Source organism: Rhinoderma darwinii, chromosome 5, assembly GCF_050947455.1.
Source record: "Rhinoderma darwinii isolate aRhiDar2 chromosome 5, aRhiDar2.hap1, whole genome shotgun sequence".
In the NCBI taxonomy this organism is placed as follows: Eukaryota; Metazoa; Chordata; class Amphibia; order Anura; family Rhinodermatidae; genus Rhinoderma; species Rhinoderma darwinii.
In genome coordinates, this window is record NC_134691.1 from 14,169,011 (window position 1) to 14,196,933 (window position 27,923).

Below are 27,923 nucleotides of genomic sequence, written 5' to 3' on the forward strand. Positions count from 1 at the left end.
CTATGTACAAGAATATAACTACTATAATACTGCCCCTCTATACAAGAATATAACTACTATAATACTGCCTCCTATATACAAGAATATAACTACTATAATACTGCTCCTATATACAAGAATATAACTACTATAATACTGCCCCCTATGTACAAGAATATAACTACTATAATACTGCCCCCTACATACAAAATTATAACTACTATAATACTGCCCCTATATACAAGAATATAACTACTATAATACTGCCCCTATATACAAGAATATAACTACTATAATACTGCCCCTATATACAAGAATATAACTACTATAATACTGCCTCCTATATACAAGAATATAACTACTATAATACTGCCCCTATATACAAGAATATAAATACTATAATACGGCCCCCAATGTACAAGAATAGAGCTACTATAATACTGCCCCCTATATACAAGAATAAAGCTACTATAATACTGCCCCCTATATACAAGAATATAACTACTATAATACTGTCTCCTTTGAAGAGATCTATGCAGGGGCACTAATATCTGTGTAAAGAATAAAGCTGCACTTCCTTATAGCCACTCTTTTCCCTGCATCTACACATAGAACATGACAGATGAACACCCCCTGTAAAAGTGGATAATCACTTTAAGATACTAGCTGTATAGGTATTATTAAAGGAAAACTCCAAACAAGGGGAACAAATACTATGTTATTCAATAATACCTAAATGTAAATTTAACAAACATAGCTTTCTATTCTGTAAAAAAAAATACAAACTATTTTACCTTCTGGCTTTGCATTGGGTAAGATATCAGAAGATGGGCACAACGCTGGAGCAATTGTTGTCTGGTCACCTTTAAACAGAAAAGGCAAAGAAAGTTATTGTAACATTCCTCTAATCCGACATCCAGTATGGCAGAAATATTCCAGAATCTCACAGAATCAAAGGCAGAAAACTGAGCAGTGATAAGACTCTTAACAGCATAGAAGATTGTACCATTTTATTTGCCATTTTAATTGTAATGTATAGATATTATTGGAGCATTGTGTGGCAGTATTATTTGGCACTGTATGGTGGTATTATATGAGCATTGTATGGTATTATTTGAGCACTGTATGATGGTATTATTTGAGCACTGTATGATGGTATTATTAGAGCACTGTATGGTGGTATTATTTGGGCACTGTATTGTGGTATTATTTGAGCACTGTATTGTGGTATTATTTGGGCACTGTATTGTGGTATTATTTGAGCACTGTATGGTGGTATTATTTGAGCAAAGAATGGTGGAATTATTTGAGCGCTGTATGGCAGTATTATTTGAGCACTATATGGTGGTATTATTTGAGCACTGTATGGTGGTATTATTTGTGCATTGTATGGCAGTAATATTTGAGCACTGTATGGTGGTATTATTAGAGCACTGTATGGTGGTATTATGTGAGCACTGTATTGTGGTATTATTTCAGCACTGTATGGTGGAATTATTTCAGCAATGTATGGTGGAATTATTTGAGCGCTGTATGGCAGTAATATTTGAGCACTATATGGCGGTATTATTTGAGCACTGTATGGTGGTATTATTTGAGCACTGTATAGTGGTATTATTTGAGCGCTGTATGGTGGTATTATTTGAGCACTGTATGGTCGTATTATTTGAGCGCTGTATGGCGGTATTATTTGAGCACTGTATGGTGGTATTATTTGAGCACTGTATGGTGGTATTATTTGAGCACTGTATGGTGGTATTATTTGAGCGCAATATGGTGGTATTATTTGAGCACTGTATGGTGGTATTATTTGAGATCTGTATGGTGGTATTATTGGTGCACTGTATAGCAGTATTATTTGAGCACTGTATGGTGGTATTATTTGTACACTGTATGGTGGTATTATTTGAGCACTGTATGGTGGTATTATTTGAGCAATGTATGGTGGTATTATTGGTGCACTGTATAGCATTATTATTTGAGTACTGTATGGTGGTTTTATTTGAGCGATGTATGGTGGTATTATTTCAGCGATGTATTGTGGCATTATTTGAGCAGTGTATGGTGGTATTATTTGTACATTGTATGGTGGCATTATTTGAGCGCTCTATGGTGGTATTATTTGAGCGCTGTATGGCAGTATTATTTGAGTACTCTATGGTGGTATTATTTGAGCACTGTATAGCAGTATTATTTGAGCACTATATGGTGGTATTATTTGAGCAATGTATGGTGGTATTATTTGAGCGCTGTGTGGCAGTATTATTTGAGCACTGTATGTTGGTATTATTTCAGTGACGTATGGTGGAATTATTTGAGCACTGTATGGTGGTATTATTTGGTCACTGTATGGTGGCATTATTTGAGCACTGTATTGTGGTATTATTTGAACGCTGTATGGTGGTATTATTTGAGCACTGTATGGTGGTATTATTTGGCCACTATATGATGATATTATGTGTGCACTCTATGGTGGTATTATTTGAGCGTTGTATGAGGGTAACTATACATTCTTCACAGTTACACCATTTTCCAACAAACTTTCGGTATACATTTTTCATGGTTTTCAAGATGATTGCTTGCTGTAAAACAATAGAAATCTTTGTTGTTTACTGACAAGGAATAAAAATCAGTCCTGGTCATGTGATGGACACCAAGAGATTTTATATAAATAAAGCATTGTACAATGAAAAGTTCTGTAACTTTCTATTATATCATGCTTCTTATAATTGTTATTATACAATGATTAAGCCTCATTTACATAAAAAAGAAAAACTGAGTATTCCCATCTCAGAAATTTATGGCATATCCCCAGAAAGGGTCAGTGGGTTGGGTATCCCCCATTCTCAACATATGCAGGAGTCTCAGAAGTGGGACCATAAAGTTATGGCCATAAATGTTTAAAATGGGAATACCCCTTTAAGAGGTTTATTTTGAGGCTTTATTAGCTTGTAGCTTTTAAGTGTAATACATTACGGGGCACCTACGAGGTGCTCACATTTTGTAATTTATTCCATGTAGCGATTCTGTTCCAGGAAGTTCTACAAATACAACTGCAGCCCTGCCCTCAATGTTTGGCTCTTGGACACTGAATCACGACACGGAATATGTTACAAGCTGTTAAATACCTGACGTGTTCCATAAATAACCCTGTTCTAAGTGAAAATCTACCTTTATTAATCATCTTTATTTATGTAATTCCAAAATATTCTGCAGCGCATTACAATAGAGAAAGTAAAATAACAAATAATGAAAACAAATTAACAAACAATGAGAGATATCTGCCCATAAGAGCTTACACTCTACAGGAGAGAGGTCCCTGCCCATAAGAGCTTACACTCTACAGGAGAGAGGTCCCTGCCCATAAGAGCTTACACTCTACAGGAGAGAGGTCCCTGACCATAAGAGCTTACACTCTACAGGAGAGATCTCTGCCCATAAGAGCTTACACTCTACAGGAGCGAGGATCTTGCCCATAAGAGCTTACACTCTACAGGAGAGAGGTCCCTGCCCATAAGAGCTTACACTCTACAGGAGAGAGGTCGCTGCCCATAAGAGCTTACACTCTACAGGAGAGAGGTCCCTGCCCATAAGAGATTACACTCTACAGGAGAGAGATCCCTGCCCATAAGAGCTTACACTCTAAAGAAGAGAGGTCCCTGCCCATAAGAGCTTACACTCTACAGGAGAGAGGTCCCTGCCCATAAGAGCTTACACTCTACAGAAGAGAGGTTCCTGCCCATAAGAGCTTACATTCTACAGGAGAGAGAGCCCTGCCCATAAGAGCTTACACTCTACAGGAGAGAGATCTCTGCCCATAAGAGCTTACACTCTACAGGAGAGAGGTCCCTGCCCATAAGAGCTTACACTCTACAGGAGAGAGGTCCCTGCCCATAAGAGCTTATACTCTACAGGAGGGAGGTCCCTGCCTATAAGAGCTTACACTCTACAGGAGAGAGGTCCCTGCCCATAAGTGCTTACACTCTACAGGAGAGAGGTCCCTGCCCATAAGAGCTTACACTCTACAGGAGGGAGATCTCTGCCCATAAGAGCTTGCACTCTACAGGAGAGAGATTCCTGCCCATAAGAGCTTACATTCTACAGGAGAGAGATTCCTGCCCATAAGAGCTTACATTCTACAGGAGAGAGGTTCCTGCCCATAAAAGCTTACACTCTACAGGAGAGAGGTCCCTGCCCATAAGAGCTTACACTCTACAGGAGAGAGAGGCCTGAACATAAGAGCTTACACTCTACAGGAGAGAGGATCCTGCCCATAAGAGCTTACACTCTACAGGAGAGAGGTCCCTGCCCATAAGAGCTTACACTCTACAGGAGAGCGGTCGCTGCCCATAAGAGCTTACACTCTACAGGAGAGACGACCCTGCCCATAAGAGCTTACACTCTACAGGAGAGAGAGCTCTGCCCATAAGAGCTTACAATCTACAGGAGAGAGGATTCTGCCCATAAGAGCTTACACTCTACAGGAGAGAGGTCCCTGCCCATAAGAGCTTACACTCTACAGGAGAGAGGACCCTGCCCATAAGAGCTTACATTCTACAGGAGAGAAGTCCCTGCCAATAAGAGCTTACATTCTACAGGGGAGGGGTCCCTGCCCATAAGACCTTACACTCTACAGGAGAGAGGTTCCTGCCCATAAAAGCTTACACTCTACAGGAGAGAGAGCCCTGCCCATAAGAGCTTACACTCTACAGGAGGGAGATCTCTGCCCATAAGAGCTGACACTCTACAGGAGAGAAGTCCCTGCCAATAAGAGCTTATATTCTACAGGGGAGGGGATCCTGCCCACAAGAGCTTACACTCTACAGGAGAGAGGTCCCTCCCCACAAGAGCATACACTCTACAGGAGAGAGGATCCTGCCCATAAGAGCTTACACTCTACAAGAGAGAGATCCCTGCCCATAAGAGCTTACACTCTACAGGAGAGAGGTCGCTGCCCATAAGAGCTTACACTCTAAAGGAGAGAGGACTCTGCCCATAAGGGCTTACACTCTACAGGAGAGAGGTCCCTGCCCATAAGAGCTTACACTTTACAGGAAAGAGGACTCTGCCCATAAGGGGTTACACTCTACAGGAGAGAGGTCCCAGCCCATAAGAGCTTACACTCTACAGGAGAGAGGTCCCTGCCCATAAGAGCTTACACTCTACAGGAGAGAGGTCCCTGCCCATAAGAGCTTACACTCTAAAGGATAGAGGTCCCTGCACATAAGAGCTTACACTCTACAGGAGAGAGGTCCCAGCCCATAAGAACTTACACTCTACAGGAGAGAGGTCCCTGCCCATAAGAGCTTACACTCTACAGGAGAGAGGTCCCTGCCCATAAGAGATTACACTCTACAGGAGAGATCTCTGCCCATAAGAGCTTACACTCTACAAGAGAGAGATCTCTGCCCATAAGAGCTTACACTCTACAGGAGAGAGGTCCCAGCCCATAAGAACTTACACTCTACAGGAGAGAGGTCCCAGCCCATAAGAGCTTACACTCTACAGGAGAGAGGTCCCTGCCCACAAGAGCTTACACTCTACAGGAGAGAGGCTCCTGCCCATAAGAGCTTACACTCTACAGGAGAGAGGTCCCTGTCCATAAGGGCTTACACTCTACAGGAGAGAGGTCCCTGTCCATAAGAGCTTACACTCTACAGGAGAGAGGTCCCTGCCCATAAGAGCTTACACTCTACAGGAGGGAGATCTCTGCCCATAAGAGCTTGCACTCTACAGGAGAGAGATTCCTGCCCATAAGAGCTTACATTCTACAGGAGAGAGATTCCTGCCCATAAGAGCTTACATTCTACAGGAGAGAGGTTCCTGCCCATAAAAGCTTACACTCTACAGGAGAGAGGTCCGTGCCCATAAGAGCTTACACTCTACAGGAGAGAGAGGCCTGCCCATAAGAGCTTACACTCTACAGGAGAGAGGATCCTGCCCATAAGAGCTTACACTCTACAGGAGAGAGGTCCCTGCCCATAAGAGCTTACACTCTACAGGAGAGCGGTCGCTGCCCATAAGAGCTTACACTCTACAGGAGAGACGACCCTGCCCATAAGAGCTTACACTCTACAGGAGAGAGAGCTCTGCCCATAAGAGCTTACAATCTACAGGAGAGAGGATTCTGCCCATAAGAGCTTACACTCTACAGGAGAGAGGTCCCTGTCCATAAGAGCTTACACTCTACAGGAGAGAGGTCCCTGCCCATAAGAGCTTACACTCTACAGGAGAGAGGACCCTGCCCATAAGAGCTTACATTCTACAGGAGAGAATCCCTGCCAATAAGAGCTTACATTCTACAGGGGAGGGGTCCCTGCCCATAAGACCTTACACTCTACAGGAGAGAGGTTCCTGCCCATAAAAGCTTACACTCTACAGGAGAGAGAGCCCTGCCCATAAGAGCTTACACTCTACAGGAGGGAGATCTCTGCCCATAAGAGCTGACACTCTACAGGAGAGAAGTCCCTGCCAATAAGAGCTTATATTCTACAGGGGAGGGGATCCTGCCCACAAGAGCTTACACTCTACAGGAGAGAGGTCCCTCCCCACAAGAGCATACACTCTACAGGAGAGAGGATCCTGCCCATAAGAGCTTACACTCTACAAGAGAGAGATCCCTGCCCATAAGAGCTTACACTCTACAGGAGAGAGGTCGCTGCCCATAAGAGCTTACACTCTAAAGGAGAGAGGACTCTGCCCATAAGGGCTTACACTCTACAGGAGAGAGGTCCCTGCCCATAAGAGCTTACACTTTACAGGAAAGAGGACTCTGCCCATAAGGGGTTACACTCTACAGGAGAGAGGTCCCAGCCCATAAGAGCTTACACTCTACAGGAGAGAGGTCCCTGCCCATAAGAGCTTACACTCTACAGGAGAGAGGTCCCTGCCCATAAGAGCTTACACTCTAAAGGATAGAGGTCCCTGCACATAAGAGCTTACACTCTACAGGAGAGAGGTCCCAGCCCATAAGAACTTACACTCTACAGGAGAGAGGTCCCTGCCCATAAGAGCTTACACTCTACAGGAGAGAGGTCCCTGCCCATAAGAGATTACACTCTACAGGAGAGATCTCTGCCCATAAGAGCTTACACTCTACAAGAGAGAGATCTCTGCCCATAAGAGCTTACACTCTACAGGAGAGAGGTCCCAGCCCATAAGAACTTACACTCTACAGGAGAGAGGTCCCAGCCCATAAGAGCTTACACTCTACAGGAGAGAGGTCCCTGCCCACAAGAGCTTACACTCTACAGGAGAGAGGCTCCTGCCCATAAGAGCTTACACTCTACAGGAGAGAGGTCCCTGTCCATAAGGGCTTACACTCTACAGGAGAGAGGTCCCTGTCCATAAGAGCTTACACTCTACAGGAGAGAGGTCCCTGCCCATAAGAGCTTACACTCTACAGGAGGGAGATCTCTGCCCATAAGAGCTTGCACTCTACAGGAGAGAGATTCCTGCCCATAAGAGCTTACATTCTACAGGAGAGAGATTCCTGCCCATAAGAGCTTACATTCTACAGGAGAGAGGTTCCTGCCCATAAAAGCTTACACTCTACAGGAGAGAGGTCCGTGCCCATAAGAGCTTACACTCTACAGGAGAGAGAGGCCTGCCCATAAGAGCTTACACTCTACAGGAGAGAGGATCCTGCCCATAAGAGCTTACACTCTACAGGAGAGAGGTCCCTGCCCATAAGAGCTTACACTCTACAGGAGAGCGGTCGCTGCCCATAAGAGCTTACACTCTACAGGAGAGACGACCCTGCCCATAAGAGCTTACACTCTACAGGAGAGAGAGCTCTGCCCATAAGAGCTTACAATCTACAGGAGAGAGGATTCTGCCCATAAGAGCTTACACTCTACAGGAGAGAGGTCCCTGTCCATAAGAGCTTACACTCTACAGGAGAGAGGTCCCTGCCCATAAGAGCTTACACTCTACAGGAGAGAGGACCCTGCCCATAAGAGCTTACATTCTACAGGAGAGAATCCCTGCCAATAAGAGCTTACATTCTACAGGGGAGGGGTCCCTGCCCATAAGACCTTACACTCTACAGGAGAGAGGTTCCTGCCCATAAAAGCTTACACTCTACAGGAGAGAGAGCCCTGCCCATAAGAGCTTACACTCTACAGGAGGGAGATCTCTGCCCATAAGAGCTGACACTCTACAGGAGAGAAGTCCCTGCCAATAAGAGCTTATATTCTACAGGGGAGGGGATCCTGCCCACAAGAGCTTACACTCTACAGGAGAGAGGTCCCTGCCCACAAGAGCATACACTCTACAGGAGAGAGGATCCTGCCCATAAGAGCTTACACTCTACAAGAGAGAGATCCCTGCCCATAAGAGCTTACACTCTACAGGAGAGAGGTCGCTGCCCATAAGAGCTTACACTCTAAAGGAGAGAGGACTCTGCCCATAAGGGCTTACACTCTACAGGAGAGAGGTCCCTGCCCATAAGAGCTTACACTCTACAGGAAAGAGGACTCTGCCCATAAGGGGTTACACTCTACAGGAGAGAGGTCCCAGCCCATAAGAGCTTACACTCTACAGGAGAGAGGTCCCTGCCCATAAGAGCTTACACTCTAAAGGATAGAGGTCCCTGCACATAAGAGCTTACACTCTAAAGGATAGAGGTCCCTGCACATAAGAGCTTACACTCTACAGGAGAGAGGTCCCAGCCCATAAGAACTTACACTCTACAGGAGAGAGGTCCCAGCCCATAAGAGCTTACACTCTACAGGAGAGAGGTCCCTGCCCACAAGAGCTTACACTCTACAGGAGAGAGGCTCCTGCCCATAAGAGCTTACACTCTACAAGAGAGAGATCTCTGCCCATAAGAGCTTACACTCTACAGGAGAGAGGTCCCTGTCCATAAGAGATTACACTCTACAGGAGAGAGGTCCCAGCCCATAAGAACTTACACTCTACAGGAGAGAGGTCCCAGCCCATAAGAGCTTACACTCTACAGGAGAGAGGTCCCTGCCCATAAGAGCTTACACTCTACAGGAGAGAGGCTCTTGCCCATAAGAGCTTACACTCTACAAGAGAGAGATCTCTGCCCATAAGAGCTTACACTCTACAGGAGAGAGGTCGCTGCCCATAAGAGCTTACACTCTACAGGAGAGAGGTCGCTGCCCATAAGAGCTTACACTCTAAAGGAGAGAGGACTCTGCCCATAAGGGCTTACACTCTACAGGAGAGAGGTCCCTGCCCATAAGAGCTTACACTCTACAGGAAAGAGGACTCTGCCCATAAGGGGTTACACTCTACAGGAGAGAGGTCCCAGCCCATAAGAGCTTACACTCTACAGGAGAGAGGTCCCTGCCCATAAGAGCTTACACTCTACAGGAGAGAGGTCCCTGCCCATAAGAGCTTACACTCTAAAGGATAGAGGTCCCTGCACATAAGAGCTTACACTCTACAGGAGAGAGGTCCCAGCCCATAAGAACTTACACTCTACAGGAGAGAGGTCCCTGCCCATAAGAGCTTACACTCTACAGGAGAGAGGTCCCTGCCCATAAGAGATTACACTCTACAGGAGAGATCTCTGCCCATAAGAGCTTACACTCTACAAGAGAGAGATCTCTGCCCATAAGAGCTTACACTCTACAGGAGAGAGGTCCCAGCCCATAAGAACTTACACTCTACAGGAGAGAGGTCCCAGCCCATAAGAGCTTACACTCTACAGGAGAGAGGTCCCTGCCCACAAGAGCTTACACTCTACAGGAGAGAGGCTCCTGCCCATAAGAGCTTACACTCTACAGGAGAGAGGCTCCTGCCCATAAGAGCTTACACTCTACAGGAGAGAGGTCCCTGTCCATAAGGGCTTACACTCTACAGGAGAGAGGTCCCTGCCCATAAGAGCTTACACTCTACAGGAGAGAGGTCCCTGCCCATAAGAGCTTACACTCTACAGGAGGGAGATCTCTGCCCATAAGAGCTTGCACTCTACAGGAGAGAGATTCCTGCCCATAAGAGCTTACATTCTACAGGAGAGAGATTCCTGCCCATAAGAGCTTACATTCTACAGGAGAGAGGTTCCTGCCCATAAAAGCTTACACTCTACAGGAGAGAGGTCCCTGCCCATAAGAGCTTACACTCTACAGGAGAGAGAGGCCTGCCCATAAGAGCTTACACTCTACAGGAGAGAGGATCCTGCCCATAAGAGCTTACACTCTACAGGAGAGAGGTCCCTGCCCATAAGAGCTTACACTCTACAGGAGAGCGGTCGCTGCCCATAAGAGCTTACACTCTACAGGAGAGACGACCCTGCCCATAAGAGCTTACACTCTACAGGAGAGAGAGCTCTGCCCATAAGAGCTTACAATCTACAGGAGAGAGGATTCTGCCCATAAGAGCTTACACTCTACAGGAGAGAGGTACCTGCCCATAAGAGCTTACACTCTACAGGAGAGAGATCTCTGCCCATAAGAGCTTACACTCTACAGGAGAGAGGTCCCTGGCCATAAGAGCTTACACTCTACAGGAGAGAGGACCCTGCCCATAAGAGCTTACATTCTACAGGAGAGAAGTCCCTGCCAATAAGAGCTTACACTCTACAGGAGAGAGGTTCCTGCCCATAAAAGCTTACACTCTACAGGAGAGAGGATCCTGCCCATAAGAGCTTACACTCTACAAGAGAGAGATCCCTGCCCATAAGAGCTTACACTCTACAGGAGAGAGGTCGCTGCCCATAAGAGCTTACACTCTAAAGGAGAGAGGACTCTGCCCATAAGGGCTTACACTCTACAGGAGAGAGGTCCCTGCCCATAAGAGCTTACACTCTACAGGAAAGAGGACTCTGCCCATAAGGGGTTACACTCTACAGGAGAGAGGTCCCAGCCCATAAGAGCTTACACTCTACAGGAGAGAGGTCCCTGCCCATAAGAGCTTACACTCTAAAGGATAGAGGTCCCTGCACATAAGAGCTTACACTCTAAAGGATAGAGGTCCCTGCACATAAGAGCTTACACTCTACAGGAGAGAGGTCCCAGCCCATAAGAACTTACACTCTACAGGAGAGAGGTCCCTGCCCATAAGAGCTTACACTCTACAGGAGAGAGGTCCCTGCCCATAAGAGATTACACTCTACAGGAGAGATCTCTGCCCATAAGAGCTTACACTCTACAAGAGAGAGATCTCTGCCCATAAGAGCTTACACTCTACAGGAGAGAGGTCCCAGCCCATAAGAACTTACACTCTACAGGAGAGAGGTCCCAGCCCATAAGAGCTTACACTCTACAGGAGAGAGGTCCCTGCCCACAAGAGCTTACACTCTACAGGAGAGAGGCTCCTGCCCATAAGAGCTTACACTCTACAAGAGAGAGATCTCTGCCCATAAGAGCTTACACTCTACTGGAGAGAGGTCCCTGTCCATAAGAGATTACACTCTACAGGAGAGAGGTCCCAGCCCATAAGAACTTACACTCTACAGGAGAGAGGTCCCAGCCCATAAGAGCTTACACTCTACAGGAGAGAGGTCCCTGCCCATAAGAGCTTACACTCTACAGGAGAGAGGCTCTTGCCCATAAGAGCTTACACTCTACAAGAGAGAGATCTCTGCCCATAAGAGCTTACACTCTACAGGAGAGAGGTCGCTGCCCATAAGAGCTTACACTCTACAGGAGAGAGGTCGCTGCCCATAAGAGCTTACACTTTACAGGAGAGAGGTCCCTGCCCATAAGAGCTTACACTCTACAGGAGGGAGGTCCCTGCCCATAAGAGCTTACACTCTACAGGAGAGAGGTCCCTGCCCATAAGAGCTTACACTCTACAGGAGAGAGGTCCCTGCCCATAAGAGCTTACACTCTACAGGAGGGAGATCTCTGCCCATAAGAGCTTGCACTCTACAGGAGAGAGATTCCTGCCCATAAGGGCTTACACTCTAAAGGATAGAGGTCCCTGCACATAAGAGCTTACACTCTACAGGAGAGAGGTCCCAGCCCATAAGAACTTACACTCTACAGGAGAGAGGTCCCTGTCCATAAGAGCTTACACTCTACAGGAGAGAGGTCCCTGCCCATAAGAGATTACACTCTACAGGAGAGATCTCTGCCCATAAGAGCTTACACTCTACAGGAGAGAGGTCCCTGCCCACAAGAGCTTACACTCTACAGGAGAGAGGTCCCTGCCCATAAGAGCTTACACTCTACAGGAGAGAGATCTCTGCCCATAAGAGCTTACACTCTACAGGAGAGAGGTCCCAGCCCATAAGAACTTACACTCTACAGGAGAGAGGTCCCAGCCCATAAGAGCTTACACTCTACAGGAGAGAGGTCCCTGCCCACAAGAGCTTACACTCTACAGGAGAGAGGTCCCAGCCCATAAGAGCTTACACTCTACAAGAGAGAGATCTCTGCCCATAAGAGCTTACACTCTACAGGAGAGAGGTCGCTGCCCATAAGAGCTTACACTCTACAGGAGAGAGGACCCTGCCCATAAGAGCTTACAATCTAAAGGAGAGAGGACCCTGCCCATAAGGGCTTACACTCTACAGGAGAGAGGTCCCTGCCCATAAGAGCTTACACTCTACAGGAGAGAGGTCCCTGTCCATAAGAGATTACACTCTACAGGAGAGAGGTCCCTGTCCATAAAAGCTTACACTCTACAGGAGAGAGGTCCCTGTCCATAAGAGATTACACTCTACAGGAGAGAGGTCCCTGTCCATAAAAGCTTACACTCTACAGGAGAGAGGTCCCTGTCCATAAGAGATTACACTCTACAGGAGAGAGGTCCCTGTCCATAAGAGCTTACACTCTACAGGAGAGAGTTCCCTGCCCATAAAAGCTTACACTCTACAGGAGAGAGGTCCCTGCCCATAAGAGCTTACACTCTACAGGAGAGAGGACCCTGCCCATAAGAGCTTACACTCTACAGGAGAGAGGTCCCTGTCCATAAGAGATTACACTCTACAGGAGAGAGGTCCCTGTCCATAAAAGCTTACACTCTACAGGAGAGAGGTCCCTGTCCATAAGAGATTACACTCTACAGGAGAGAGGTCCCTGTCCATAAAAGCTTACACTCTACAGGAGAGAGGACCCTGACCATAAGAGCTTACACTCTACAGGAGAGAGGACCCTGCCCATAAAAGCTTACACTCTACAGGAGAGAGGATCCTGCCCATAAGAGCTTACACTCTACAGGAGAGAGGTCCCTGCCCATAAGAGCTTACACTCTACAGGAGAGAGGTCCCTGTCCATAAGGGCTTACACTCTACAGGAGAGAGGTCCCTGCCCATAAGAGCTTACACTCTACAGGAGAGAGGTCCCTGTCCATAAGGGCTTACACTCTAAAGGAGAGAGGATCCTGCCCATAAGAGCTTACACTCTACAGGAGAGACGACCCTGCCCATAAGAGCTTACACTCTACAGGAGAGACGACCCTGCCCATAAGAGCTTACACTCTACAGGAGAGACGACCCTGCCCATAAGAGCTTACACTCTACAGGAGAGAGGACCCTGCCCATAAGAGCTTACACTCTACAGGAGAGACGACCCTGCCCATAAGAGCTTACACTCTACAGGAGAGACGACCCTGTCCATAAAAGCTTACACTCTACAGGAGAGAGGTCCCTGTCCATAAGAGATTACACTCTACAGGAGAGAGGTCCCTGTCCATAAAAGCTTACACTCTACAGGAGAGAGGTCCCTGTCCATAAGAGATTACACTCTACAGGAGAGAGGTCCCTGTCCATAAGAGCTTACACTCTACAGGAGAGAGGATCCTGCCCATAAGAGCTTACACTCTACAGGAGAGAGGTCCCTGCCCATAAGAGCTTACACTCTACAGGAGAGAGGTCCCTGTCCATAAGGGCTTACACTCTACAGGAGAGAGGTCCCTGCCCATAAGAGCTTACACTCTACAGGAGAGAGGTCCCTGTCCATAAGGGCTTACACTCTAAAGGAGAGAGGATCCTGCCCATAAGAGCTTACACTCTACAGGAGAGACGACCCTGCCCATAAGAGCTTACACTCTACAGGAGAGACGACCCTGCCCATAAGAGCTTACACTCTACAGGAGAGACGACCCTGCCCATAAGAGCTTACACTCTACAGGAGAGACGACCCTGCCCATAAAGCCCGTTCACCGCTACATCTGCTTTCTGGAAAAAGCTGAACAGACACGAGCGCTTCTGCCGATTCGTTGCAGCAATTGGTGGGGGTCTCAGTGCTCGGACACCCACTAATCAAAACCTCGGACATTTCAGAACTTTGTTGAACGTTTAGTTACCCTTTAAAACTAGACCAGACAGGCAGAAAATACGACAAAATAATCCCAGTGGTGCACGCGGTATTATAAGTTTGCCGCATCTTGCTAGACATGTTAGACACTGTTCTCTTTCCTACACCACCTCATGGCTGCCGTACTTTACACCATTATTTTGTGTGTTGCAAAAAGTGTCTTAAATTTGGTGCACGCCATGTATGACAGGTTTTTGGTGCAATTTGAGTCAAAATTCTGATGCATTTGCTTAGTGAACCTCCCCCAATGTTTCCAATCTGAGCAATTTACCACTAATTGTATACGAAAGGTGGAAACATTGGGGGAGATTTACTAAGCAAAATGCTCCAGAATTCTAGTGCCGATTGCGCCAGTATCGTGTCGAGCGCCAAAATTATGATGTGTCTTAGACACTTTTTGCATCTTCCGAGGCAATTTTTAAAAGTGTCTAGAAAAAGAGCTGCGGCTGAGAGGAGTCGTAGAATGCGGCAGATTTGTTAGAAGCGTGCTCCTTTTTTTGCGCAAAATAATGTTATAAATAACGCCAGCCATGACGTGATATAAGGAAGAGAAAAGTGTCTGACAGGTCTAGCAAGATGCGCGAAATGTATCATACAGCGAGCACCGCGGTCATAAATTTGGTGCAGTTTCTGCCCGTCTGGTCTAGTATTAATCAACCTCCGCCATTGTTTTCACCCTTCATAACGGCTCAGAGATTTTGTTTAAATAAATCAATTTATTTTTTAGACAAATCTCATCTTCTTGAGAAGCTCCACTAATGTACAGATCAGATTCTGATATTATACTTCAATTCATACATAGTATATATAGTGCCCAGTTAGTGCCAGACATTGTACCCATAGTGCACTACTTTGCCCAGAAAATGTGACAGTACCCACATAGTGCCATACTCTGCCTGCATAAAGCCATATGGTACCCACATAGTGCCATACTCTGCCTGCATAAAGCCATATGGTGCCCACATAGTGCCATACTCTGCCTGCATAAAGCCATATGGTGCCCACATAGTGCCATACTCTGATTACATAGAGCTATATAATGCCCACATAGTGTCAATACTCCACCTGCATAGTCGTATAGTGCCCACATAGTGTCATACTCTGCCTGCATGGAGCCATATAGTGCCCACATAGTGCCATACTCTGCCTGCATGGAGCCATATAGTGCCCACATAGTGCATACTCTGCCTGCATAGAGCCATATAGTGCCCACATAGTGCATACTCTGCCTGCATAGAGCCATATAGTGCCCACATAGTGCATACTCTGCCTGCATAGAGCCATATAGTTGTCCACATAGTGCCAATACTCCGCCTGCATAGAGCCATATAGTGCCCACATAGTGCATACTCTGCCTGCATAGTCGTATAGTGCCCACATAGTGGCATACTCTGCCTGCATAGAGCCATATAGTGCCCACATAGTGCATACTCTGCCTGCATAGAGCCATATAGTGCCCACATAGTGCCATACTCTGCCTGCATAGAGCCATATAGTGCCCACATAGTGCCATACTCAGCCTGCTTAGAGCCATATAGTGCCCACATAGTGCATACTCTGCCTGCATAGAGCCATATAGTGCCCACATAGTGCCATACTCTGCCTGCATAGAGCCATATAGTGCCCGCATAGTGCCATACTCAGCCTGCTTAGAGCCATATAGTGCCATACTCAGCCTGCATAGAGCCATATAGTGTCCACATAGTGTTACACTCTGCCTGCATAGAGCTATATAGTGCCCACATAGTGCTACACTCTGCCTGCATAGAGCCATATAGTGCCCACATAGTGCATACTCTGCCTGCATAGAGCCATATAGTGCCCACATAGTGCCATACTCTGCCTGCATAGAGCCATATAGTGCCCACATAGTGCCATACTCAGCCTGCTTAGAGCCATATAGTGCCCACATAGTGCCATACTCAGCCTGCATAGAGCCATATAGTGTCCACATAGTGCTACACTCTGCCTGCATAGAGCTATATAGTGCCCACATAGTGCTACACTCTGCCTGCATAGAGCCATATAGTGCCCACATAGTGCATACTCTGCCTGCATAGAGCCATATAGTGCCCACATAGTGCCATACTCTGCCTGCATAGAGCCATATAGTGCCCACATAGTGCCATACTCAGCCTGCTTAGAGCCATATAGTGCCCACATAGTGCCATACTCAGCCTGCATAGAGCCATATAGTGTCCACATAGTGCTACACTCTGCCTGCATAGAGCTATATAGTGCCCACATAGTGCTACACTCTGCCTGCATAGAGCCATATAGTCCCCACATAGTGCATACTCTGCCTGCATAGAGCCATATAGTGCCCACATAGTGCCATACTCAGCCTGCATAGAGCCATATTGCAGCCAGCAGAAAGCTCCAGACTTTGCACTTAGCATGTTGTGGTTACATGGTGACAAACAGTGCCCAGAGAGTGTCATTCTTTGCCTGCATAGAGTAAAAAAAGTGCCTACAAGACTTTGTGTGAAAATAAACAATTCTGAATTAGAAAAAACATTGCTCTTTGGCAAAACAAACCATCTTGTATGCCAACCAATGTGCCAAGATATACAATTATACATAAGATCTGGAAGATCTGCTTCATAGTTACCTGGCTTCTGGTACCACCCAAATGGCAAAGCTTCCATGTCTATGCTTGGTAAACTGCAGTTGGAAACACGCCAAGAGTCACCGTCTTGTTCCGCACAGGACTGTATTCCCAAACTGGACACCAGTAAACAAATCCTCTCTGCCCCTGAAAAGAACGAAAGAATTTCAGAACACAATCTACAAACATTGTCGAAAGCAGAAGGGTTTTCATCTTAGATGTCACCGCCACCTAGTGGTCAAATTATTATGAAAAAAAAATCTATGTTATTAAGCTCAATTGACGCGGCCGAAAAACGCTGCGAAGAACGCGGCAAGTGTTCTGCCGGCAGGTCAAAATTTCCTGAAGGAATTTTGAGGCAGATTTTTCCGCCTGCAAAAAGTCTGTGTGAACAGGGCCTCATCTGTAAATAATTACCCACATTAGTGACAAGTCTTCTATATCGACCTACCTTGTATTCCAGATTGTTGGATGTATCCAAATCCTTTACAACAGGGATCCGCATCGCAGTGGAGCTCACACTGGAAAAATCTGAGCACAAGATGGATAAAGTTATTTTTATTTAGGGTCTGGTCCACCCATCATTCATGTTATTAACACATTATAAGGGGCAACGTCAGGAAAATCCCACAAACTGTGGAGCCTTAAAGGGAACTTGCAGTTTTAACCCCTCAATACTGCTGACAGTGCTATATAGAGGACGGGCAGAGCAATGTAACCATAACCATAACCATAACTGGGGTGATGTCATGGAGGTCGGATGACCGGGAAATCCAGGTTTACAGTTTCTGGGTTGGTTTTAGTCCTATTCGCCAGCGATGAGCAGGTCGGCCAGACCCCCCCCCCCCCCCCCCCAGGTCATATAACATTAGGGTGGGAAAATCCCACTAAGAGGAAATTCCACTTTTGGGAACCATTTACACAGAATGTGCAGTATTGGCTCCACACACACCGGCTGACCAAGAGGAAATCCAAATATAAGATGTGTGGGGGCACTATGGGGGCATTATACTGTGTGGGGTCACTATGTGGGCATTATACTGTGAGAGGTGCACTATGTGGGCATTATACTGTGTGAGGGGCACTATGAGGGCATTATACTGTGTGGGGTCACTATGTGGGCATTATACTGTGTGGGGTCACTATGTGGGCATTATACTGTGAGAGGTGCACTATGTGGGCATTATACTGTGTGAGGGGCACTATGTCGGCATTATACTGTGAGAGGCGCACTATGTGGGCATTATACTGTGTGAGGGCACAATGTGGGCATTATACTGTGTGAGGGACACTATGTGGGCATTATACTGTGTGAGGGCACAATGTGGGCATTATACTGTGTGAGGGGCACAATGTGGGCATTATACTGTGTGAGGGACACTATGTGGGCATTATACTGTGTGAGGGGCACTATGTGGGCATTATACTGTGTGAGGGGCACAACGTGGGTATGGTACTGTGTGCGGGGCACTAAGGGGGCTATTATACTGTGTGTGTGTGTGTGTGTGTGTGTGTGTGTGTGTGTGGCAATATGAGGGCATGAAACTGCGGGGGAGGACACTGTGGCGGCATGATATTGTGTGGGGAGGCACTATAGAGGCATTATACTGTGTGGGGTTCACTATCGGAGCATGATACTGTCAGGGGGCAGTATGGGGGCATAATTTTACCTCCTGCCAGAAGTAGGAAGCCACACATGACATCTTTGCACATCAATTGGTTAAAGTGGCCCTGATCTTGGGGGTCCTAAACTGGTACCTTAGGGAGGGCATTTAAAGTGATTTTAAGATTTTATGTAAATTAAGCTTGATAATTGTATAATGCAATGTTCTTCAACTTTCTAATATACTTTGTGTTTCATTTACTACCCAGATCCAAGATCTCTGCTTGCTGTCAGTAGATGGAAACATTATTGTATATACTCAGAGTCTGAAAACCTGTACAGACCTAATACTTCTCTAAACATTACTATCAGCAGCTTGGACACAGCATCTAATTGGTTGTGAAAAAGTTTTTATGCAAATTGCACCCCCCTCACCCCCTTTCCCCCATTGAGCGCTAAGCAGCCGCCTAGTCCACCTTCCCCTTGTGTCGGCCCTGGGAATTGAAACACAAAGTATATTAGAAAGTTGCTGAACTTCCATTATAAGACAGGAGATGGGGCTACACATATTTATTTTTATTTATTTTTTGGAGGGGGTCCATTTTTTTAATTACTAACCCAATACAAATAATGGAGTATATAGGAGAGGCAGACAGGATATAGTGAATGTGGACGGGGGATGTTCCGTATATGAATCTCACCCATTGGAAACACTTGTCCCCGTCACTATTATCCGGTTTCTCACAGATATCCCGGCCAGTGTCCGGTACGGGATGAGACTGTAGAAATGCTTCACCTTCTTACTGAGAGTGTCTGCACACAAAGAGACAGAGGTCACACATCGCCCAGGTTATAGCAGACGCTAGACATCCTGCAACTGACACGAACCTCTCCTGTGATGCAGCGACTGCGGTTTCTCGTTTAGAGCAATGTGGCAACGGTCTGGAGCCGGGTCAGTGACATTATTACAATTCCACGTGTCCGGATAAATGAGACATGAGAAATATTCCGTCATGTCTCGGAAATCTGCAAGACGACACCAAGACTCTTCTTCAAGACAACCTGGAGACAGAGGCAGAAAACTGAAGAGAAAACCAGGAAAGACGATACCCAGGAATATCCAAATAATCAGAAGAGGAAATGCCGAACATCAGCGTCATTATCCCGTACCCCAAGTGTCAGTGTCCTGTACCCCAAGTGTCAGTGTCCTGTACCCCAAGTGTCAGTGTCCTGTACCCCAAGTGTCAGTGTCCTGTATCCCAAGTGTCACTGACAGGGCCGGCATCAGGAATTTCAGGGCCCCCTACAGCTACATTTTCTGGGCCCCCCTACTGTGGCACCGCCTGTTAACGGTACTCCGTCCAGCACTATATCATGGTACCCAGGGCCGCCATCAGGGGGGGTATTAGGGGTACTGATGTGAGAGGCCCGGCCAAACCTAATTGAAAGGGGGGCCCGGCAAACTGCCGCGACTTGCCTTTGGTAGAAAAAAAACAGGCCTCTGCAATGGGGCCCGTTTTTTTCACCAAAAGAATGTCGTGAGCTGCGGGCCCCCCTTTCAATTAGGTTTGGCCGGGCCTCTCACATCAGTACCCATAATACTCCCCCTGATGGCGGCCCTGGGTAGCATGGGGGTCGTTATGGGGGCCGTCAAACACCGCCGCCCGTGCGACCGATCGCGCGCACCCGCAAACTCCCGCGCATTCGCACCCGCGACCGCCTGGAACCGCGCACCGAATTTTGAGGCAGATTTTGACCTGCCCACACTATCTTGCCGCGTTTTTTGCCCGCGGCGATTGAGGACAGCAGACAAAAAACGCAGGGAAAAATGCATTTTCTGCCTCCCATTGATTTCGATGGGAGGTCAGAGGCAGAACCGCGGCATGAAAGGACGCGCTGCTTTTTCTTTTTTCCGCGACTGGCTCCCATTGATTTCAGATTAAATCAATGGGAGGCGGTTTTGGAAGTTGTTTGGTGCTGATTCTGACGCAGCGTCCGAGTCAATATCAAGGCCCAAAAACTCTGTGAACTGGGCCTTATTGTTAGGGCTTATTCAGACGAACGTGTAATACGTCCGTGCAACGTCCGTGATTTTCACGCGCCTCCCACGGACCTATGTTACTCTGTGGGGCCGTGCAGACTGTCCGTGATTTTCACGCAGCGTGTGTCCGTGTGTCCGCTGTGTAAAACTCACGACATGTCCGATATTTGTGCATTGTTCGAGCATCACGCACCCATTGAAGTCAATGGGTGCGTGAAAATCACGCCCAGCACTTCCGCAGCCGTATAAACTATGAATGAAAACAGAAAAGCACCACGTGCTACAAACATACAAACAGAGTGTCATAATGATGGCGGCTGCGGGAAAATCACGCAGCCGCGCATCATACGCTGCTGCCACACGGAGCTGTTATGGACCTTTTGCATGCGCCCTACGCGTTTCTTATACTTATCATCAGGGGTCTGTTACTTGGTCACTCTGGCCGGGATGCCAGCGATATTAATTCAACAGCAGATATTCTGCTGTGCACCACGGAAGCATGCTCGCATAGATATCAGCGGCTGATGACCCCTGATGATAAGTATAAGAAACGCGTAGGGTCGTATTTATGAGGAATTTTAGCATAGGGGACAGTGGCATTGTGTTATACCTTAGCATTAGGAGTTTCCGGTGCGGTTATCACGGGCTCTAGTGTGTTTTAAGGTCAAAACTACTGTCATGCCCATGTTTAAATGCTGATTCCGAATTGGTATCTTATAAATTACTAAGTCATAGAGGGTTCACAACTGAATCAGGACTTGGTAGTTATTGTTTAATACGTTTTTAATACACACGGTGGGGCTTTTTCACAGTGGTGATTGTACCCCTGTTTTTAGAGAGTTATACAAAATAAAGCTATATTTTACTCATATATATCACTTCAGTGAATCTACTAATTTTCCTATATTGTGGGAGCACAATTTTATGTATCGTTTAATACAGTGAATTCCTACCCTAAGGCCGGATTCACACGAGCGTGTGCTTTTTGCGCGCGCAAAACAACGTGGCGTTTTGTGCATGCAAAAGGTCCATAACAGCTCCGTCTGTCAGCTGCGTATGATGCGCGGCTGTGTGATTTTCACGCAGCCGCCATCATTATGACACTCTGTTTGTATGTTTGTAGCACGTGGTGCTTTTCTGTTTTCATTCATAGTTTATACGGCTGCGGAAGTGCTGGGCGGGATTTTCACGCACCCATTGACTTCAATGGGTGCGTGATGCGCGAACAATGCACAAATATAGGACATGTCGTGAGTTTTACGCAGCGGACACACGGACACACGCTGCGTGAAAATCACTGACCGTCTGCACGACCCCGTAGAGTAACGTAGGTCCGTGCGTGGTGCGTGAAAATCACTGACAGTCTGCACGGCCCCATGGAGTAACATAGGTCCGTGCGAGGCGAGTGAAAATCACGCGCGTTGCACGAATCTATTACACGTTCGTCTGAATAAGCCCTAACAATAAGGCTCAGTTCACAGAGTTTTTGGGCCTTGATATTGACTCGGACACTGCGTCAGAATCAGCACCAAAAAACTTCCAAAACCGCCTCCCATTGATTTAATCTGAAATCAATGGGAGCCAGTCGCGGAAAAAAGAAAAAGCAGAACGTCCTTTCTTGCCGCGGTTCCGCCTCTGACCTCCCATCGAAATCAATGGGAGGCAGAAAATGCATTTTTCGCTGCGTTTTTTGTCTGCTGTCCTCAATCACAGCGGGCAAAAAACGCAGCAAAAAAACGCGGCAAGATAGTGTGGGCAGGTCAAAATCTGCCTCAAAATTTTGAGGCAGATTTTTTTTCTGCCTGCAAAATACTCTGTGTGAACAGGGCCATACATAAACAGCACTTTGAGACATTTTACTCACTGTGTCAGAAGAACTGCTCCCACTCCAGTTCTCGTCAAGCGATGTCTTCGGTCCAGATGTCGTCCTTCACCTCCAGGCTCCAGAAAATTGATCGACGAACTCCTGCCGCCGCGCAACAACTGGACTCCTCCCCCTCTCCTTACGTAGCTACGCTCTTGAGGGAGGCGGAGGTGGAGAAGGAGGAGGTGGAGAAGGAGGAGGCGGAGAAGGAGGAGGAGGAGGCGGAGTAGGCGGAGGAGGAGGAGGCGGAGGCGGGCCAGCAGGTAAGTAGTCTGTGCGCCGGGGATGTTCGGGGATGTTCTTGTGGTGCTGGCACGAGCAGGTTGCGCGCCGGCGCGCGCCTGCGGACCTGCGTGCGCTTGTGCGGTCAAGCGCGCGCACTTGTGCGGTCGAGCGCGCGCGGGTGCACGTTTGCGGTCCAGCACGCGCGCAAGCGGGCGGTGTTTACGAGAGGGGGCCCGCAGCTCACGTCGGTGTTTTACGAGAGGGGGGCCCGCAGCTCACGACATTGTTTTGGTGAAAAGAACAGGCCCCATTGCAGGGGCCTGTTTTTTTCTACCAAAGGCAAGTCGCGGCAGTTGCCGGGCCCCCCTTTCAATTAAGTTTGGCCAGGCCCCCTACAGTAGTACCCCTAATACCCCCCTGATGGCGGCCCTGGTCACTGAATCATTATCCTGTACCCGAAGACGTCATGGTGTCATTATCCTGTACCCCAAGTGTCATTATCCTGTACCCCAAGTGTCAGCGTATTATCCTGTACCCCAAGTGTCGGTGTATCATTATCCTGTACCCCAAGTGTCAGTGTATCATTATGCTGTATCCCAAGTGCCAGTGTATTATCATCCTGTACCCCAAGTGTCAGTGTATAATTGTCCTGTACCCCAAGTGTCAGTGTTTCATTGTCCTGTACCCCAAGTGTCAGTGTGTCATTATCCTGTTCCCCAAGTGTCAGTGTCATTATCCTGTACCCCAAGTGTCAGTGTCATTATCCTGTACCCCAAGTGTCAGTATATCATTATCCTGTATCCCAAGTGTCAGTGTATCATTGTCCTGCACCCCAAGTGTCTGTGTATCATTTTCCTGCACCCCAAGTGTCAGTGCATCATTATCCTGTACCCCAAGTGTCAGTGTATCATTATCCTGTACCCCAAGTGTCAGTGTATCATTATCCTGTACCCCAAGTGTCAGTGTATTATCCTGTACCCCCAAGTGTCAGTGTACCATTATCCTGTACCCCAAGTGTCAGTGTGTCATTATCCTGTACCCCAAGTGTCAGTGTCATTATCCTGTACCCCAAGTGTCAGTGTCATTATCCTGTACCCCAAGTGTCAGTGTCATTATCCTGTACCCCAAGTGTCAGTGTCATTATCCTGTATCCCAAGTGTCAGTGTATCATTATGCTGTATCCCAAGTGCCAGTGTATCATCATCCTGTACCCCAAGTGTCAGTGTATAATTGTCCTGTACCCCAAGTGTCAGTGTTTCATTGTCCTGTACCCCAAGTGTCAGTGTGTCATTATCCTGTACCCCAAGTGTCAGTGTCATTATCCTGTACCCCAAGTGTCAGTGTCATTATCCTGTACCCCAAGTATCAGTATATCATTATCCTGTACCCCAAGTGTCAGTGTATCATTGTCCTGCACCCCAAGTGTCTGTGTATCATTTTCCTGCACCCCAAGTGTCAGTGCATCATTATCCTGTACCCCAAGTGTCAGTGTATCATTATCCTGTACCCCAAGTGTCAGTGTATCATTATCCTGTACCCCAAGGGTCAGTGTATCATTATCCTGTACCCCAAGGGTCAGTGTATCATTGTCCTGTACCCCAAGTGTCAGTGTCATTATCCTGTACCCCAAGTGTCAATGTATCATTATTCTGCACCCCAAGTGTCAGTGTTATTATACTGCACCCCAAGTGTCAGTGCATCATTGTCCTGTACCCCAAGTGTCCGTGTCATTATACTGTACCGCAAGTGTCAGTGTTTCATTGTCCAGTACCGCAAGTGTCTGTGTATCATTGTCCTGCATCCCAAGTGTCAGTGTATCATTATCCTGTACCCCAAGTGTCAGTGTGATTATCCTGTACACCAAGTGTCAGTATATCATTATTCTGTACCCCAAGTGTCAGTGTATCATTGTCCTGTTCCCCAAGTGTCAGTGTATCATTGTCCTGTTCCCCAAGTGTCAGTGTTTCATTGTCCTGTACCCCAAGTGTCAGTGTATCATTATCCTGTACCCAAAGTGTCAGTGTCATTATCCTGTATCCCAAGTGTCAGTGTATCATCATCCTGTACCCCAAGTGTCAGTGTTTCATCATCCTGTACCCCAAGTGTCAGTGTTTCATTGTCCTGTACCCCAAATGTCAGTGTTTCATTATCCTGTACCCCAAGTGTCAGTGTATCATTGTCCTGTACCCCAAGTGTCAGTGTCATTATCCTGTATCCCAAGTGTCAGTGTATCATTGTCCTGCTCCCCAAGTGTCTGTGTATCATTGTCCTGCACCCCAAGTGTCAGTGCATCATTATCCTGTACCCCAAGTGTCAGTGTATCATTATCCTGTACCCCAAGTGTCAGTGTATCATTATCCTGTACACCAAGTGTCAGTGTCATTATCCTGTACCCCAAGTGTCAATGTATCATTATCCTGTACCACAAGTGTCAGTGTATCATTATCCTGCACCCCAAATGTCAATGTCATTATACTGTACCCCAAGTGTCAGTGTATCATTATCCTGCACCCCAAGTGTCCGTGTCATTATACTGTACCGCAAGTGTCAATGTATCATTGTCCTGTTCGAGAAGTGTCAGTGTTTCATTGTCCTGTACCCCAAGTGCCTGTGTATCATTTTCCTGCACCCCAAGTGTCAGTGTATCTTTATCCTGTACCCCAAGTGTCATTGTCATTATCCTGTACCCCAAGTGTCAGTGTCATTATCCTGTATCCCAAGTGTCAGTGTATCATCATCCTGTACCCCAAGTGTCAGTGTATCATCATCCTGTTCCCCAAGTGTCAGTGTTTCATTGTCCTGTACCCCAAGTGTCAGTGTATCATTGTCCTGTTCCCCAAGTGTCAGTGTATCATCATCCTGTAACCCAAGGGTCAGTGTATCATTATCCTGCACCCCAAGTGTCAGTGTCATTATACTGTACCCCAAGTGTCAGTCTATCATTGTCCTGTACCCCAAGTGTCCGTGTCATTAAACTGTACCGCAAGTGTCAGTGTATCATTGTCCTGTTCCAGAAGTGTCAGTGTTTCATTGTCCAGTACCGCAAGTGTCAGTGCATCATTATCCTGTACCCCAAGTGTCAGTGTCATTATCCTGTACCCCAAGTGTCAGTGTATCATTATCCTGTACCCAAAGTGTCAGTGTCATTATCCTGTATCCCAAGTGTCAATATCATTATCCTGTATCCCAAGTGTCAGTGTATCATCATCATCATGTACCCCAAGTGTCAGTGTATTATCATCATGTACCCCAAGTGTCAGTGTTTCATTGTCCTGTACCCCAAGTGTCAGTGTATCATTGTCCTGTTCCCCAAGTGTCAATGTTTCATTGTCCTGTACCCCAAATGTCAGTGTTTCATTATCCTGTACCCCAAGTGTCAGTGTATCATTATTCTGTACCCCAAGTGTCAGTGTCATTATCCTGTATCCCAAGTGTCAGTTTATCATTATGCTGTATCCCAAGTGTCAGTGTATCATTATCCTGTACCCCAAGTGTCAGTGTATCATTGTCCTGTACCCCATGTGTCAGTGTATCATTGTCCTGCACCCCAAGTGTCAGTGCATCATTATCCTGTACCCCAAGTGTCAGTGTATCATTGTCCTGTACCCCAAGTGTCAGTGTCATTATCCTGTACCCCAAGTGTCAGTGTATCATTATCCTGTACCACAAGTGTCAGTGTATCATTATCCTGCACCCCAAGTGTCAGTGTATCATTGTCCTGTACCCCAAGTGTCAGTGTCATTATACTGTAGCGCAAGTGTCAATGTATCATTGTCCTGTTCCAGAAGTGTCAGTGTTTCATTGTCCTGTACCCCAAGTGCCTGTGTATCATTGTCCTGCACCCCAAGTGTCATTGTCATTATCCTGTACCCAAAGGGGCAGTGTCATTATCCTGTATCCCAAGTGTCAGTGTATCATTATCCTGTATCCCAAGTGTCAGTGTATCATTATGCTGTATCCCAAGTGTCAGTGCATCATTATCCTGTACCCCAAGTGTCATTGTCATTATCCTGTACCCCAAGTGTCAGTGTCATTATCCTGTATCCCAAGTGTCAGTGTATCATCATCCTGTACCCCAAGTGTCAGTGTATCATCATCCTGTTCCCCAAGTGTCAGTGTTTCATTGTCCTGTACCCCAAGTGTCAGTGTATCATTATGCTGTACCCCAAGTGTCAGTGTCATTATCCTGTATCCCAAGTGTCAGTGTATCATTATCCTGTACCCCAAGTGTCAGTGTATCATTGTTCTATACCCCAAGTGTCAGTGTATCATTGTCCTGCACCCCAAGTGTCAGTGCATCATTATCCTGTACCCCAAGTGTCAGTGTCATTATCCTGTACCCCAAGTGTCAGTATATCATTATCCTGTACCCCAAGTGTCAGTGTATCATTGTCCTGTACCCCAAGTGTCAGTGTCATTATCCTGTACCCCAAGTGTCAGTGTATCATTATCCTGCACCCCAAGTGTCAGTGTATCATTGTCCTGTACCCCAAGTGCCTGTGTATCATTGTCCTGCACCCCAAGTGTCAGTGCATCATTATCCTGTACCCCAAGTGCCTGTGTATCATTGTCCTGCACCCCAAGTGTCAGTGTATCATTATCCTGTACCACAAGTGTCAGTGTATCATTGTCCTGTACCCCAAGTGTCAGTGTATCATTATCCTGTACCACAAGTGTCAGTGTATCATTGTCCTGTACCCCAAGTGCCTGTGTATCATTGTCCTGCACCCCAAGTGTCAGTGCATCATTATCCTGTACCCCAAGTGCCTGTGTATCATTGTCCTGCACCCCAAGTGTCAGTGTATCATTATCCTGTACCACAAGTGTCAGTGTATCATTGTCCTGTACCCCAAGTGTCTGTGTATCATTGTCCTGCACCCCAAGTGTCATTGTCATTATCCTGTACCCCAAGTGTCAGTGTCATTATCCTGTATCCCAAGTGTCAGTGCATCATTATCCTGCATCCCAAGTGTCAGTCTATCATTATGCTGTATCCCAAGTGTCAGTGCATCATTATCCTGTACCCCAAGTGCCTGTGTATCATTGTCCTGTTCCCCAAGTGTCAGTGTTTCATTATCCTGTACCCCAAGTGTCAGTGTATCATTATCCTGTACCCCAAGTGTCAGTGTCATTGTCCTGTATTCCAAGTGTCAATGTCATTATCCTGTATCCCAAGTATCAGTTTATCATTATCCTGTACCCCAAGTGTCAGTGTATCATCATCCTGTACCCCAAGTGTCAGTGTATCATTATCCTGTACCCCAAGTGTCAGTGTCATTATCCTGTACCCCAAGTGTCAGTGTCATTATCCTGTACCCCAAGTGTCAGTGTCATTATCCTGTACCCCAAGTGTCAGTGTATCATTGTCT

General features: G+C 46.8%; 1 protein-coding gene across 1 annotated transcript in view; it reads right to left on the reverse strand.

The window, feature by feature from the left end:
* The window catches only part of TG (thyroglobulin), a 224,689-nt gene that overhangs the window by 113,070 nt on the left and 83,696 nt on the right, over positions 1-27,923 (reverse strand). Inside the window, exons 31-35 of the mRNA XM_075827934.1 lie at positions 19,313-19,486; positions 19,126-19,237; positions 17,273-17,352; positions 16,825-16,968; positions 774-842 (exon numbers count right to left, since the gene is read on the reverse strand). Coding sequence (XP_075684049.1) covers positions 774-842; positions 16,825-16,968; positions 17,273-17,352; positions 19,126-19,237; positions 19,313-19,486 — 579 coding nt within the window. The remainder of the gene's footprint in view (positions 1-773; positions 843-16,824; positions 16,969-17,272; positions 17,353-19,125; positions 19,238-19,312; positions 19,487-27,923) is intronic.